Here is a 15,859-nt window from a genome sequence, read left to right on the forward strand (position 1 = left end):
GTGTGAGACTTAATGTAATCAGTAACAAGGAGATTTCAGTAACTTTCTGAACACAGACCTTGATGCTATTCTTGAAGAGGTAGCCAGGAGACGAAAAGCCCTTCTTCTTGTCTAATGGTTCACTAAAGATAACAATCTGCTCAAACAGGAAGACTCTCCTCTCCTTCATTCTCGATAAGAGTCCTCCATCTTGGTCTGAAACCATGAACGTATCCTGGAGGAGCAATCTGCCCTGTGCAACTATTTTACCCTAAACAAACAGAAGTTCAACCCTATAAAACCAATAGCCAGAAAATACTACTGCAATTGTATATCACTGGCTATCCAAGAATATGTATTTCTTGCATGTGAAAAAAGAAATTCTCACATCAAAGCCTTGAAGACGGCCAACATTCATCATGTCATTGCAGCGCTTGGGGACAACACACATGACCTCCACGGCTTTCTAAACGTGCAGAAAAACAAAGGTCAGCAGACATGATTATAGTTTATTATGTGCACCACTTAATCTAGAGTAGACTGTTGAAATAAAATACATGTGGTTACCTCTAACTCTGTTGTGTCCACCCCGGCCTTCTTTGAAACTTTTAGAAGATCCTTTAATAGGAGCTGATATTTCATAATGCGCTGTACTGGTTTGATAAGCAAGTCAGTGAGTTGTAATCTGTGACCCAATCTCTGTTTTAGGTCCTAATAAAAAAAAAAAAAAAGATTATGGGATGATATTAAAGAGATAATAGATGAAAATCAAACTGTCTCAAAAACTTTTATTCAGCAAAAACTTACTTCGAAGTAAGTATCTATATATTCAGAAACTATATGCTCAGATTTAGGCTTGTTCTGGCAGTACACGATGTACATGTGTAGCCTTCTCTCCTGCAGCAAGAGATATAATAGATTTACAATGGAGCAATTAGATGAGTTAAAACATAAAAGAAACAAAGAAACAAGCCAAGCCAACCTGTTTGACAAATAATTGTGCCAATCTGTCGGGATCCTCAAGACACTTCTCTAGCTCTCCCAGGAAAAAACTACAGAAAAAAATATGCTTGGTTAATTCAAATTTCATTCTATGGATTTGTACAAAGGAAAAATGTTTGACATACTCTTTGTGCCAATCATAAATTTGATGAATGTTTCCAAACACAATTTTATCTTTCCCTTTCATGTCGTCTGGGACTCCTTCCTCCTTCATTCGGCTCATGTAACCCTGAAATGAGAAATAAAACAGTCAGTAATTGACAGAAAGAAAAATCATCATTGTAATTCTGTTTTGTGTTTTACCTCCACCACTGATCCAAGGTCCCTGACATAATCCCTCTCAGTTTCTACCAGCTCCAGAAGCACATAACTATGTAAAAGAATGAATAAACATCAAGTTGGTGCAAATGCATGAAAGCCATTTTGAAAACAAATGTGGAACTTACTGTCTCCTCTTGAGGAAGCCAGACTTGCGCTCATCAACTTCATCAATGGGTGAGGAAGAGGACAGGAGCGAGTTGTCAGAGGGGTTAAGTGACGGGGAACTGCTGTCCCCCTGCTCCACTGACAGGGAACTGGGACGATCCTCCAGGGACTGAAGAAAAAATGACAGAAGAAAGGAAAGAGAAAGCTAAGAAAGATCTTCTAGACTTAAAACTTTTTTAGTTCTAGTTAACTTTTTTAGTTATATTGACAAGACATTCATGCAGCACTCTCACACATACATACAAAAAACAGATGACTGCATATTAATTCATTAAGTAATCTGTTTCAATGTTTACTTATGTTATGTTGCTCAAAAGCAACTATTTATATCATTAACCTCGTAGCATAAAATACATTTTCAAGTTTTTCCAAAAAATACAAAAAGAAACTGCAGCAGAGTTTGAAACTCAGTTTGGACAAAAAAAGACTTAAACAGATGTACTATGAGGTGATATGTTTATATAATCTGTAACATATTAGACATAAATGGAAAAATATAAGAAGTAATACATTTATTCAAATGAAATAAAATTTTATGCTGTTTTCTGACAGCTACAGGCCTAGGTGAAGAAAAATAAAATAAAGGGGAGTTAGATGTGAGGCCATCATATTGTCAAACACTACAGACATTCTCAAACATTCATTAAAGGTCCTATATTACACAAAAGCTTTGAGCCCTGTTCCGATGTTGTTACCTCATCAAAAGCATACCTGGAGTTGTGTTTTGCTTCATTCACACATGTCTGAATAATCCTTGTGTCTTTCTTCATCTCCAAAGCTCAAAATGCTCAGTTCCACCTTGTGATGTCACATAGAGGTAGTTTTCAAGTTAACAGCTATCCATTTCATTTTTTATTCAGTAGAGAATAGCAATTCATCCAAATGATTCACAGTGGAGCTCTTCCTGTATTACCACATGACATCACAAGGTGGAACAGAGAGTTTTCAGTTTGAGAGAAGAACTGCCTAAATATTCAGGGTTTGTGAGTTAAATATGTGTGAATGAAACAAAACACAACAGCAGGTATGTTTTTGATTGAGGAAACTATATAATAGAAAAAATAGTGTAATATGGGTCCTTTAACATGCTACTTGGCTAATTGTCTTTGAGGTGCCATTGTGCACCCTCATTGGAAGTATGTTTAGCTTGAAAGTGAGAGACTAAAGCTTATTTGGCATTTACTGAGGCTAATAGGCAGGTTTGAGGCATATTTGAGCACAGTGCAGAGAGGACAGCTGGCAGTATGACTAACGCTGAGCTGATGACTAGTTACCACGAGACACCACTCTCTAACAACAACACGAGTGACAATTGACTTTTGAAAAAAATCTGCCACTTTCTCCTGTACTTGTGAGCTCTGTCCACAATTCAAAGTCTTACCATCTTGCTCTTCACAAGTTCCTCGATGGCACTGACCAGTTCGGCTGCACTAGGTGTTTCTGAGCTGCTTGGTCGACCAGACAAACGAGATGCACTCTAGAGAAAAAGTAATAAAATATATAAAATATGAATGTAAGGATACAAAGCATGTGATAATTCAACCATGTTTGAGACCATAATGGCACAAAATCAAAGATGTCACTCTTAAAAGCACTCAAGGCTCACCATTTGGAGTGTGGACATCAATTTTCCAGAAAATTAGGACTTGGTGGGTGCAATCTCCCTAATAAAAAGGGTTATTTAAGGGCCGATAACAAACTCCCAGGAAAGGAGAGGTTGTGGGGTACATTTAGGTTTAAAATGCTTGTGATCCTTAAACACAAGCTTTATATAAACTGTGTATAAACTCTCCATTGGAGAGGAAGACTCTGGGATTGAATGAAAGACTGAATGGAATTACCCCTTTCAGTCCAATGAACCTTGAGCTACAGCAGAAACATGAATGGAGTATTCACCAGAGCAACTGGCAAAACCTTACATTCAAGAGGATGACATTTAGTTAGTGAACGAGAGAAGGGGAAATGCAAATTAAATATGAAATCAAGTGTAAAGAGGAGCTGTTTATGTGGGTTTACATGGACAGATAGGGAAACTGGGAGAGAATAGAGACAGAACAGAAATCAACGTAATGCTAACATAGGAACATGCCACATTGAAGAAAAAAGAAGAAAAGAGGAAATCAATTAGCAAAAAATTATGTTTGTTACTTTTTAATTAATGTAAACTTAAAAAGTAAAAAAGTTAGAATAATAATTTTTTGGACATATAATATAAAATACATTTTACAAAAGTTACTGGGGGATGATGTGCAACATTTATAGTGTTTAAATCCTGAATAGTGAGAAATTGTTTGAAGGACTGCAGCAACAGTGTAACTATATGTGCAGTGTTATGCTTCCTGACATGTATATTTGTCAATAATTTGTTAATCAGTTAATATTTCATTGTCCTTCAGAGCAGTTGTGACCCACCTTATCATCCTGTGAGTCTGGTTGCAGTAGGCTGTGTTGCTGGATGGCCATTGGAGGAGGAAGAGGAACAGCGTCTGCTCCTTCATCTCCCTCCTCCTCTCCACAGCTCTGCATGCCTGACGACGAAGACTTCGAGAGGGTGCCACTGCTCAGGCCTTCATTACGCATGCGCTGGAAAGGCAAACAAGAAGTGTTACTGCCACAACATTGTCCAAAGCACTCTAAAGCACCAGAGTAAGTGCTTGGTGATTTATTCTTACAATGGAACAAATCTGTGATTTAATACAATATAACAGTATGATGTCATGTGAACTTAAACTCCTTAAATTTCTATTTTGTTGATTAATGGCTAATTTATTTTTGAGCCAATCTTTATACATTTATATGCATAGTTTTAACAGTTATCAAACTGCACAAGTTTATTCAAATATTTCAGTTTTTTACAGTCCATATTAACTAATATACTAATACTTTGTGTTACAATAAGTTTAAGTAGATGGTCGAATATTTGTTCTACAGTATATAAAAACAGCAAAATGTAATAAGGGAAATTTGTCTTCCACATCTGACCCTTCCTTCAATCCCAGAGTGAGAAACCTGTCAGGGCAGCGGAATCACAGTGCCGTGCTTGTGGACCAATCTGTAGGTATTGAGCTAGGCTTCTAAAACGGCAAATTCTCCCTCTTGTGCATGTTTCACGTTCAGCACAAAATTCCTACCTCCTCAAGGGTTTCATCCTGTGGAGTGGCTGCGCTGTCATCTGAATCTTTCTGCGATCCTGGGATGGTGTCCATGTTCTTTCTTGCTCCTTCACGGTTCTTCTTGTGTTTGTGAGCGAGCTTCTTGACGTGCCCGTCTGCTTTACCAGAGCTGAGCCGCCGCACCGGACTGGTCAGCCATTTTCTGAGAGTGTTCCCCGGACGCTTTGGACCAGGGGAACTGTGTGGACCCAGGGTGTGGCTGGAGCCGGGCTGAAGGGCATCATTACTGGACACTGACAGCGTATCTGGAAAGAACAAATAAATTATATGAATGATATGAAATTTTTTTACTTGATGTGTTTTGGATGACAACATTTAATGGGTATTTTGTGTTTTTAAACAGGCGCAAGGAATATTCTGGTACAGTATAAGGCAAAAGATGGAACAAAAAAAAAAAGATTGGATGAAAACAACAATAGAAACAAAAAAATATGGATTTATACCATTTACACGGTTTATCATAAAATAATTAAAATGAGATATAACATTTAATAAAACAAGGATTATAAGAGAAAAGCCAGAAGATATAATATATATGAGAGTGTGCATCTTGTTGTGCTACTGGCCTCCCCCTCACAGTAATCCTTTGGGAATCTGTAGGAGGAAGCCTTTTGTTTGATTTAAGATCGAGAAGTATGAAAATAATAAAGCATAGAAAGACAATGGGCAACTATGAGATAAACAACTGTTATTTTAATTTTTGTTTGGGTCAAAAATGTCAGTTTAAGTTATCACTAAGGATGGACAAGATCTTATGCAACAGCATTACGAAAGATCAATTAATAAATCAACAACCTATGTAATGTAATGATGTAGGAATATATTATAATAAAAAAGTGCAACAAATAGAAAATCTATGAACAAACTATACGTGTTCACTGCATTGTCATCTGGGTTAGCAGTGTAACATAACACCAACTTTGAGACCACACCACCAGCGTGGGAAAGACCTTTATATTGGTACAAGTCAAAGTTCAACAAGGTTAACAGCAATAAAATTATGGAAATCTGCGCTTGTTTCATCACCATCTAAGCTCACTAAATGAAATGACACTCAAATAAGATAAGGTCACTATGAATGAAAATACACTCATAAAAAATAAGAATGAAGAGCAGAAAAACATGCACATATTTAGGATTTTATTTGCACTGATTCAGGCTTAAAGGTTTATATTCTTTTAAACTTATTAAAACTTCTGCAGAATTAGCAATTTATAAGCTCAATAATGTATCATCATAAAACAGCTGCGGCGACAGATTAAAACATGTGACCAGAAGAGTTGTCAACATGTGTGTTTGTGAATCATAGTTTTCAAACAGTGCTGTCGACTTTGTGTGCGCTCACTCACAAATGTGCTGTGCGTGTGAAAGTTGTGTCAGCCTCTGGGAGACTTGATTTTACTGCACCTCGCTGATACAAAGCATGTGTTCTCATTTTGCACTGTTCGGTGGAAAGTCATAGTTTCTCCTGAGGCCGTTTTAAACCTGGGAGAGAAGATGGTTCGAATCATCACCTGATTCATAAAAGTGCTCAGCTTTTTATTCTTTTTTTTTTTTTATTCAGATTTTTTCCAAGACACATAGAGCTTGATCCAGAGGGGGCATTTAGAGATGATTAGGAATGTGAAGGGCAAGGCTGTCACGCTCAAAAGTGGTGTGATGAGCACAAGTGTTTGCATGCAAACACAACTTCAGAGAAGCTGGAAGGCTTACCTGCCTGCTCCCTTTCTCTGTTTAATGAAAAACAGCCACAACTCTTCATTACTTAACTATTCTGGAATGTTTCAGTCATGCTGCAAGCATGGACACAATGCTGAGCCTAATTTCTGTATTACCACTAATATTATCCTGTTTATGTATAATTAAGTGTACTCTTTTGTCATGACATGAACAAGGGTAAACACGGAGAGTACAAATATGTGAGGAAAAATCTAATATGCTGAGGTGTTGAGTGTTACAAACATGTTGGTGCAACTTAATTCTGTAACATGCATTTGAAAATGACAAAATAAGTATATTCACAATAAATCACTGTACCGCCACAGCCAATAAATAAGACAACAAGCAACTAGTATTTGTATAGTATCTTCTATAAATTACATTGTGTTTTACAAAGAAGACTTACTTAAGCAGTTAGCCACATTGCAGAGCTTGTTTAAACTTGGAAAGAACGTGCTATCAGTGGTGTAAATGGACTGAACATGGGGTCAGCAGCCTTGACATATTTCACCTGGGTGGAAAATAACCCTAAAGACACACATGGACACACATAGGCTGTGACCTCTGACCTTTATCCCTGCAGGCACTTTTTTATTGTGAACAAGCTCCAGGAGCAGCAACGCATAGTGCAGGAAATGTATTTCAATTTGGAGTAAATTACTAAAAACTTTGCTACTAGGCTACATTAAAAATTGCATGCAAATTTTTTTTGACTTGTTTGTGACTAACCCCTTTACAAATCACCAACAACTAGAGGGCATAAGATAAAAGGTTTAATATCATGTCTAGACTCTTAATAAAACTCAGGCTCCAGTCAAATTTCGGAAAGGAATCAATGAGATAAAAAGTCACTGAACCGACCTCCTTATTATTAGCTAACAATGGTAATTAACATACCAAAGACCATAATTCATCCAGTATCTATTCATGCTATTGTGTTGAATATGCACGATTTACAACTCGACAAAAAGCCTGCATCTAAGAATAGGGGGGGAAATGAGGAGGGGCGGCGGCACAACTGGAGTGATCCCAAAAGTCCAGGGCACTGCACAGAGGCATGCCTGACATTCCAGAGGTGTCACCAGGGGAGCATCTTTCGTGTGGTCTTATCTCGGACCGGGAGGAGTGGTACAAATACAGACACAAACATGACTTCGGAAAGCTATAACTGGTAGGGAGTATATTGAGTGTGGGAAAACTCAGGGGTATTCTGATTTGTAATGCAGACTTGCTAGGGAGGATTTAACACTCATGATCATTTCATGGAGTACAGACCACCCAGTACCCTTTCCCTATAGAATTAAACAATCATAAGAATAAAATAGGGATTTATAGATACAAAGCAATCCATGACCCCTATATACTGTAAAGATCAACTGTAAACCAGATTTACCAGTGTAATCTTGTCACTATCACTGAAAACTCATCACATGACAGCACCATCAGAATATTGCTATAATACCAGAAGATAATCCACAACTGATTAATATTGCCTTTGATAAATATTAAAACTTAGAACAATGGGACAGACAATGTGTAGTGTAAAACTCACAATGTCAATGCAAAGAATGTTTAGGCAGCAGCATACAGTTTTACAAGAAAGCAGCGTGTTGAGACAAATGCTCTATCACCTACCCAAGTCCAAAAGCCAGAACTTGCAGTTGTCAGAGGGTCCCGCCTGAGAGGTACTCATTGGGCAAAATGGGTTTAAAGACACAAGTGATTCAATTCCTCGAGCCATGTCATTAACATTCCACAATTCAGACAAACGGGCAGTAATGTAGCATATCCTTAGAGCATCTCCACAGGCAAAACAAAAATTCAAAATATAACTCCAGTTTAAGGAAGTCCAGATCAACAAAAACTGTAGAGCGGGATGTGTTTCTCGTGTGTTTTGGATCTCTGTTCCTCTCTCCCTGCCTCCTGCATGTGTGGATATGGGCAAGCCTCCACCGTGCCTCTTTCTTCGCAGTATAGAGGGGGACGTCTGGAAACATGCAGCCCGTGTACCGTATTACACTTTGTAGAGGCACCCACTCGGTTTGTGTGGGCGGTGCATATTACACAGGCATTAGGATGCACGCAGCTTGCAGGCTTGCCATAAATATCGATAGGGTTATGAAATCTGACAGATGCTTCAATCAAAGTGTGCGCTGGTGGAAAATCTGGTGGATATTTGAATTTCATGATTGCCATTTGGCGTAATGAGAACATTTTGGTATATAGTGTAGTTCTGAACAGCTTAGCTTGGTGGATGCACAAAGAGTCTCCTGTTTGGATGCAACTGGGGTCTCTCTAAAACAAAGTCTTTTGGCAGTGATTCTTCCTGAGACACACTCATGCATGCACGTACATTCATGAAGTCTTGTGCTAATCTACATATCTATTTAACAGCTGCTCCAATTTGTTTGATGGCCTAGTTTAAAACAGCCAGCAAAACCTGTTTCTGAGAGACCCTGTAGGGAATTTCTTGCCTTTTTATTGCATGTGACCGTGACAGTTACAACTTTCAAATATGCAAAAGCTTTTAAGTGATATTTTATGATTTTCTCACCAACTCTATTAACATAGGATACATTTGTCAGCTTTCTTATATATAGACATTATTTCAGTTCAAATCCTGTTAAATTAAACTAACAAAACTAAACTAACCACTAATAAACAGTGTAAGCCAGTAACAAAGGGACAAATGTTTATGTAATGTACTTATTCTTAAAGTGCGATAAATTCTAATATAAGTTTGAGCATGTTCTAAATTGAGCAACAGTGCTGGCAAAGAAGCAACTACTGCACTTCAACATTTGGCACCACCTGAATACTGCCAGAGAGCACAATGTCTATACACAATCCTATACAAATCCTTTCCCGATGCATTTGTCCTTAGCAGCCCATGCTTGGAAGAAACAGCAGGGATTTTCGATTATCCACTTAAGCCTTTCGCTCTCCACTGTTTCGGACAAAGTATGTGGTATGGACCAGTTGGTCAGCAAATGCACAAAAAGATTTCTTTTCAGTTTTTTTCTTCCCAGAGTAACCCCTGCAGCATGAATCATTTAACAATCCCTCCGGCCGCACAATCACTGCTTATTCCTAACTAAATACAAGAACAACACAGAGGTGAGACTTTTTTATTTTATTTTACGTCCTGCAGCTGCAAATTATTCAAGTCATTCCTGGACTCCCGGATGCAAAGTTGAATAAGTAACTAATTTATAATTTTAAAAACAGATTTCCTCTCTCAGAGAATTTAGGTTATACCAGCAACATGTTTATAAACTATATTGCCATAGAAACAAGTAGAATGCACTCACTCTTTAATTAAACGGCCAAACAAACAAACAAACAAACAAAAAAAACATGGACCATTATTGAGATAATGAAGAAGACACATTCACATCTTCCTGAATAAATGATCACAGTGATCACTGGTCCCCATCTCTATACATTGGCATGTGACAATGTATAAAATGTCATTAAAAATGGTGTAAAACGATTCAGGCTGGCTTAAACATCAGTAATATTGTGGTGTAATGTACTTTGAAACACTTGTCAAAGACTAAAAGTGTATGTGTTGTCAGCTCAATTCCCTGAGAGCAGCGCCTTACAGAGCTGTTTAATATTCTATGTTAGTTACTGCAGATAGGCATGTCTTTACGTGTTAAACTCCAGTGGGTAGGGAAACTACATTTAAAGTCATTACAGAGTTTCCTCTAAAGCAGTTTTCCACTGGAAATGGAAAAACAGACACAGAGAAAGAGCTGTCATAACAGCTGTGATGTGTGAAATAAGGTTTCGTGGGTCACTAATGCTCTGTTTGTAAACAGCTCACATATCTTGTTAGCCACAGCTAATGTTGCAAGTGTTTGTGTTGAGATGTGACAAGGAGTTGTTGATTCTATTGGCTGGTTAAACAAAAGTACCATCCAGCAGTAACAAAATAAAAAAGAAGAGCCGTTCCTGTTTATTTAGATAGTAAATCCACTGCTATGCATTGAAAGCCAAAGTGGCCCTACCTTTGTGGTTGAAGAGGCCTTCCATCTCCATAGAAGAGCGAGAATGTGCAATGCAAAGCATGGAGCAGGGCACAATGCCCTCTTGGGCTGGAGAGCGGTCAGTGGTGCGGACTAGGCACCAGTCGGGTTTGTCATGTAGCCTCTCCAGGACCTCCACAGTCTGCCCTCTGCGGACCGTCAGTTCTCCACTTGCCCCATTACTGGCCACAAAGTCATGCAGTACCACGGTCAGCTCACAGCCGCCGGACAACTGGAGAAAAGAACAACAAGGTCAGCCACAAATAACAATGTTTATGATATATTTTTTCCTGATAATAAACATAAGCAAATTCTTACTAGACTCTAAGATTTTGAAAATGACCTACATCTAGTCTCATGGCATATAAACAATTACTTTTATGTTTTATAAAGTTTTCTAGTGAATAAAACTCCCAAAGTGTATACATTGCTGTTCAGTGACTCATTCTCACAACTCAACAAACGTCACTCACACTCCACACTCCACACTCCAACCATCTGACTGCACACAGCCTATTTCCCATTAAAGAAAGTCAGGGTTAAATAAAGGAGGAGCAGGTTCTCACCCTCTCTCACGTTTCTTTCAGCTATTTTTGTTCAACATGTGACTACTTTACGTCAAATGCGTGTACACAGAAAAAGTAATACTTCACAAGTTAACACGTTAAGTATCAGTTAGCCATAGTTTTACAGTTAATCAATAATCATAATCATAATCATGATTATTCAACCCACTATATAATCACAGAACAAATAATACATAAAAATAGCATCATCAAATCATGAATGGCATTGTTTCAATCTATACTATAGTTATTGTTTTTTTATTTTTATTTGAATGCTTATGTAACATTAACAGTACATTACATAACATTTAGAACGTTTGATATTCTAAATCATGCCTAATGTATCAAACAGAGAAATTTCTTCTCACAACAAAATGTATAGCAATTTCAATATTGAAAATTTGATATTATGACATGTCCACTTTGTACATACAGTAGAAAATGCCTAAACACATAGATAGAAATTCATACAATTGCAGGAATACTTCCACAGAAACTGCAATTATCCAAAATAAATACAAAATCCTTTAACTAAACAATGTATATAAATAAACCTAAAGTGCCACAACAATAACATTGTTGACATACCCTCTGGTAATGTGGTAAAGCCAGAGAGCTGAGGAGCTGAGCCACTGGGTTTGACTTGTCCTCCAACCTCTCCATTGTTTTCCACTCCCTCATTGCGGGTAATGCCCACAGAGCTAAACAATTTACCAGCGGCAATCCACTTTGGTGGTCCCAAATCACAGAATGCAGATGCAGTAGGTAAAAATAAGATGTTGGGAAAGTTCCTGAAAAAGCTTTTATAAAAGTTCTTGAAAATATTCTCAATCCATTATGGCATAAACTCCTTTCATTTTGAAGCTCCTCTTGATGTTGTCAATCCATGTGAACACCTGTAGTTTTATTAGTCCTCTCCAAGTTTAAACTTATATCGATAGCTGTGAGCAATCAAAACTGTGCTCTTCTCCCAGACATACAGACGAGCATCTTCCGCGGAGGAGAGTGGGAGGCTGAGCGCACAACACAAGTCACTCATTAAAAGTCACACACTCAGAAACACACACTTGGCTATAGACACAATATCCACACACTCGACAACTGCGCCAGTGTCACTGCCTCCTGAATGAGACTCCTCACAGAGCTGCCTCACACGGGGGCATAGAGGCAGGCATTCAGAAAGTGAGGATGACACACTCAGTTTGTGTTTGCACATGCAACTAAATGTTTGGGCATGTGTGTAAGCCATAAAAGAGGGGAACAAGGGACCTTTGAAAGAGTTCGGCAGGTGGCTTTGCACACAAACAGGCATTTGAATTTAACCGTTATCCACTGTCAAGAATCTACTAAATGATAATAAATCTGTTCTATGTAACAATACATAATATTTAGGTAATTATGCATAAACCTTCCTGTCAGATTCAACAAATCTGACAATTACTTAATTTGGTATTCAAATTTAGAACTCACATCACCCTGATGAAATGATGAAGTCAGCTTTTGATGAAGTCTGTCAAATGTCTAACAGTGTGTTACTTATGATCACATGCTCCCACAATGGAGAGAATATATTGTTATTTTTACATAAAAGGAGTCCAGGCCAGGGCACAAACACATTGGGTTCACAGAATTTATAATTAGTAAAACTATAGAAATGCCTCTATCTTTTTTGCTGGTGTGCTTTACAGTGGCTCATGCTGAGCGTGGGAGGACAGGCCTTCTGTCGCGCTAATACCAGATATATCCACAGCCGAATGTCCCCGCTTCCAGTGAGATTCTGAGATTCTCTTTCTCTCTCCAACAAAGATAACACGCATAAACAAACTCACACGCACAAATATACACATACGCACACACATACGCACACGCACACGCTCACGCACACAGTGTTTAAAGCTCTGTCAGATGGCCTCTTCCTCTCAAAACAATCAGGCACTTCAACAGGAAGTGGAGAGACACTTGCACCAACATAGTTTGCAGCTTAGATGATTGCGTCAGTGTGATGGCATAACAAGCTAGGTTTCACTATTATACCAGAAATGCAATACATATGATTAGTTGTGTAATGTATTCTATATTAGAGTTGGCTACATCCTGTAATTTTATTCATTAGCTGCGTCTGGTAAACACAATGTTTGTGTGTTCTGGGTGTTGTACCTTATCACTGTCCAGTGTGTTCTGGGACGTGCGCGAGGCAATAGAGATGGTATCAGGTTGGCTGCTGGCATCTCCCTGACTGTCCAGTTCCTCTCCATCCCTTCAAATTGAAATTACAGTTATTATAAAACTACATATTATCAACAAATGATTAATGTAGGATGTAATATAATACGTTTACACTCTATGTATAAACATACATTCTAGATAATAAATAAACAGATTAATGTAAAAATTCAGGGTTGTGGTGTGTGATAGTGTGTGTGAACGTACCGTCTGCCTTTAAGCTTAGTGGCAGTGGCTTTGGGGATGTGAATGGGCTCCTTCAGTGCCCCGCGCAGGTGCACTGTTCGTTCTTGGATAACCTCCCGGATGTGTTTGATCCAGTCCTGTTTATTCTCCAGACTCGAGGCCTAAGACACAACCCATGATTTTATAATGTCATTAAACACAGATGGTCCTTGCTCGAGACAAAATAAAAGATGCTAAATTAATTCACACTAATGTTTTTATGACCCCAAACCAGGTCACAAAAGAGCGCTTTGATCCTTAAAGTGGGCACTTGAGATAAACAACTGGTTTAGGCATAATCAAAATGACATCAACATTTGCGAAGTGCCACTCAAATGAATGGGAATATAGTATGCATCACCTATCGTATCACTCAAGTTTTTCTTCCTAAATCAGCAACCATTGGTGTCATTGCAGTGCATGCATTACATAAGATGCAAATGTCCATCAAATGTTGCAGGAAATCATTTATTTCGCAGTTCCCTTCTCTCTCTGTTTGTTTTTTATGCATAAACACTGTAGCAAACCAGCTTGTAGTGAGTCACTGTTGGTGCGGTTATTTAAGTATGGAATATGACCCATCAAGTGTTAAGCTAATGCTGCTGCATGATGATGAGTAAAGAAGTAGCGGAAAGTAACACTCCGCCTCCTTCATGGAGTGAACTTTCTTGGCTGAACAGAGATGAGATGTGGGACTGAGCAGTGGGTGGACGATATGGAGTCACTCTGGTTTCTGTGCGAACAACTTGGCGGAAGCTGTACAAAAGAAAACTGTATATTGGGCAAGGATTCTCAACAATTTAAGTGCATTTACACAACATAATTTTCAGTGAATCTTCAATAGTGGAAATTGCTGTATGCTTTATCTGCACAGTTTGTACTTAGATGTAGTCTTTTTTATTTATTTTTGATACTTCACTACTATATGCAAGCCTATTTTCTATCTCTATTATCAAATCTCTAAAGAACATTCCTGCGCACTTTGCACTATATGTTAATTAGACTGTATTAACTGGAAAATGACATTACCTTGAGAACAATCTTGTTGTCAGATGTTGGAGTCCTGCCAATCCATAAAGCAAATTTACAAGCATCTCCCTCTACATGCTCTGTTACTCCCAGCTCTGAGGTCTGTCAATATAAAAAACAAACAAACAAACACATATTAATGATAAGGAACTGCAAGAAAAGAACAAAACACACCAATATTCTTCTTCTAAGCTAACATAAAAACACATTTACTTACAAAAAGCTTGCTCTTGTAGAGGTACTTGCTGCGCCCATTTGAGTCTTTGACCTCTTTGCTGAACACTAAAGACATCTCAAACAGGAAGAGGTGTCGGTCACGGCCCTTTCGAATCAGGGTCTTCGGATCCCAGACCTGGAACGAGTCTTGGAGAATCAGCTCTCCCTGGGAATCAATGTTGCCATCAAAGCCTGGGAAAAACAGACCAGAGAAAGGTTTGTGATAAAACAAATTTACACGAAATAGCGTATGATGTGTATAATGCAATAAAGTGTATTTAAAAGAATGAAAATAGAAATACCTTCCAGCATAGAGAGGTGCATGGCATCATTAGCTCTCTTGGGAACACTTAGCATGACTTCAAGACCATCCTTGATTTCACCTTTACCTTCTTCACAACAAGTCAGCAACTCCTACGTAAAGACCAAAAGGTAAAGAGAAGTTTATTATTATTTTTTTTTTAGGTCTTACATTTGAAATCACAACAATGTCCCATACCTTTAGGAGAAGCTGATACTTTGTAATTCTTTGAACCGGTTTAATGAGGTAAGAGGAGATGGAATTAGCAAGACGATGCCTTTGTTGTATTTCCTGGACAGTGAGAACAAAGATCAAGTGAGTTTTACATGTTTAATATTTTGCAGAATTTTAGTTTTCAAGATTGTTTTCATTGGTTTTACTTACATCAAAGTAGGGTCCTGCATGTTCCAAGATGAGCTGAGTGGAATCTGGTTTGTTCTTGCAATAGTTCACATACATCTGGAACTTATCAGCCTGCATAGCACAAATAATCATGTTTTTCTTGCAACACGAAGAAACAGAAATGTGCTTTTGTCCTTGGTTAATATGCAATAGAATTGTTAAATTTACCCAAGTAACAAAACAATGGCCAACATCCTCTGGAAGCTGCTCGTATTTCTCCAGCTCTTTAAGGAAGATGCTATGGACACAAAGCATAACATAAATTAATTTATAAACATAATAACTGATAAAGGGTAAAGTCTGCTTTACTAACTTGTGATGAAACTCATAGAGATCTTGCATGTTGCCAAAGATAATGTGTTCTTTGTTGACGATGCCTGCAGGAATCTCCTCCACACCACTGGTCATCTCCCACAGGTAGGTCTAAATTGAAAAATAATATGCATGTTAACTAAATGTAATGGCTGAGGTGAACATGTGTACCAATTTTTAACTGGCTCCAGCTAA

The 15,859-nt window shown here is 38.2% G+C and overlaps 1 protein-coding gene across 1 annotated transcript in view; it reads right to left on the bottom strand.

Moving 5' to 3' along the window:
* The window catches only part of triob (trio Rho guanine nucleotide exchange factor b), a 66,854-nt gene that overhangs the window by 7,443 nt on the left and 43,552 nt on the right, over window positions 1-15,859 (bottom strand). Inside the window, exons 28-48 of the mRNA XM_055163291.1 lie at window positions 15,666-15,775; window positions 15,521-15,590; window positions 15,335-15,424; window positions 15,149-15,241; window positions 14,952-15,063; window positions 14,651-14,841; window positions 14,434-14,535; window positions 13,387-13,526; window positions 13,114-13,213; window positions 10,373-10,622; window positions 4,599-4,885; window positions 3,880-4,050; window positions 2,849-2,944; window positions 1,428-1,576; window positions 1,285-1,351; window positions 1,107-1,210; window positions 962-1,031; window positions 787-876; window positions 547-690; window positions 368-445; window positions 59-250 (exon numbers count right to left, since the gene is read on the bottom strand). Coding sequence (XP_055019266.1) covers window positions 59-250; window positions 368-445; window positions 547-690; window positions 787-876; window positions 962-1,031; window positions 1,107-1,210; window positions 1,285-1,351; window positions 1,428-1,576; window positions 2,849-2,944; window positions 3,880-4,050; window positions 4,599-4,885; window positions 10,373-10,622; window positions 13,114-13,213; window positions 13,387-13,526; window positions 14,434-14,535; window positions 14,651-14,841; window positions 14,952-15,063; window positions 15,149-15,241; window positions 15,335-15,424; window positions 15,521-15,590; window positions 15,666-15,775 — 2,706 coding nt within the window. The remainder of the gene's footprint in view (window positions 1-58; window positions 251-367; window positions 446-546; window positions 691-786; window positions 877-961; window positions 1,032-1,106; window positions 1,211-1,284; window positions 1,352-1,427; window positions 1,577-2,848; window positions 2,945-3,879; window positions 4,051-4,598; window positions 4,886-10,372; window positions 10,623-13,113; window positions 13,214-13,386; window positions 13,527-14,433; window positions 14,536-14,650; window positions 14,842-14,951; window positions 15,064-15,148; window positions 15,242-15,334; window positions 15,425-15,520; window positions 15,591-15,665; window positions 15,776-15,859) is intronic.

The sequence above is a fragment of the Boleophthalmus pectinirostris genome, unplaced genomic scaffold (assembly GCF_026225935.1).
Source record: "Boleophthalmus pectinirostris isolate CB_2022bp ecotype Guang Dong unplaced genomic scaffold, ASM2622593v1 HiC_scaffold_6, whole genome shotgun sequence".
NCBI lineage: Eukaryota > Metazoa > Chordata > Actinopteri > Gobiiformes > Gobiidae > Boleophthalmus > Boleophthalmus pectinirostris.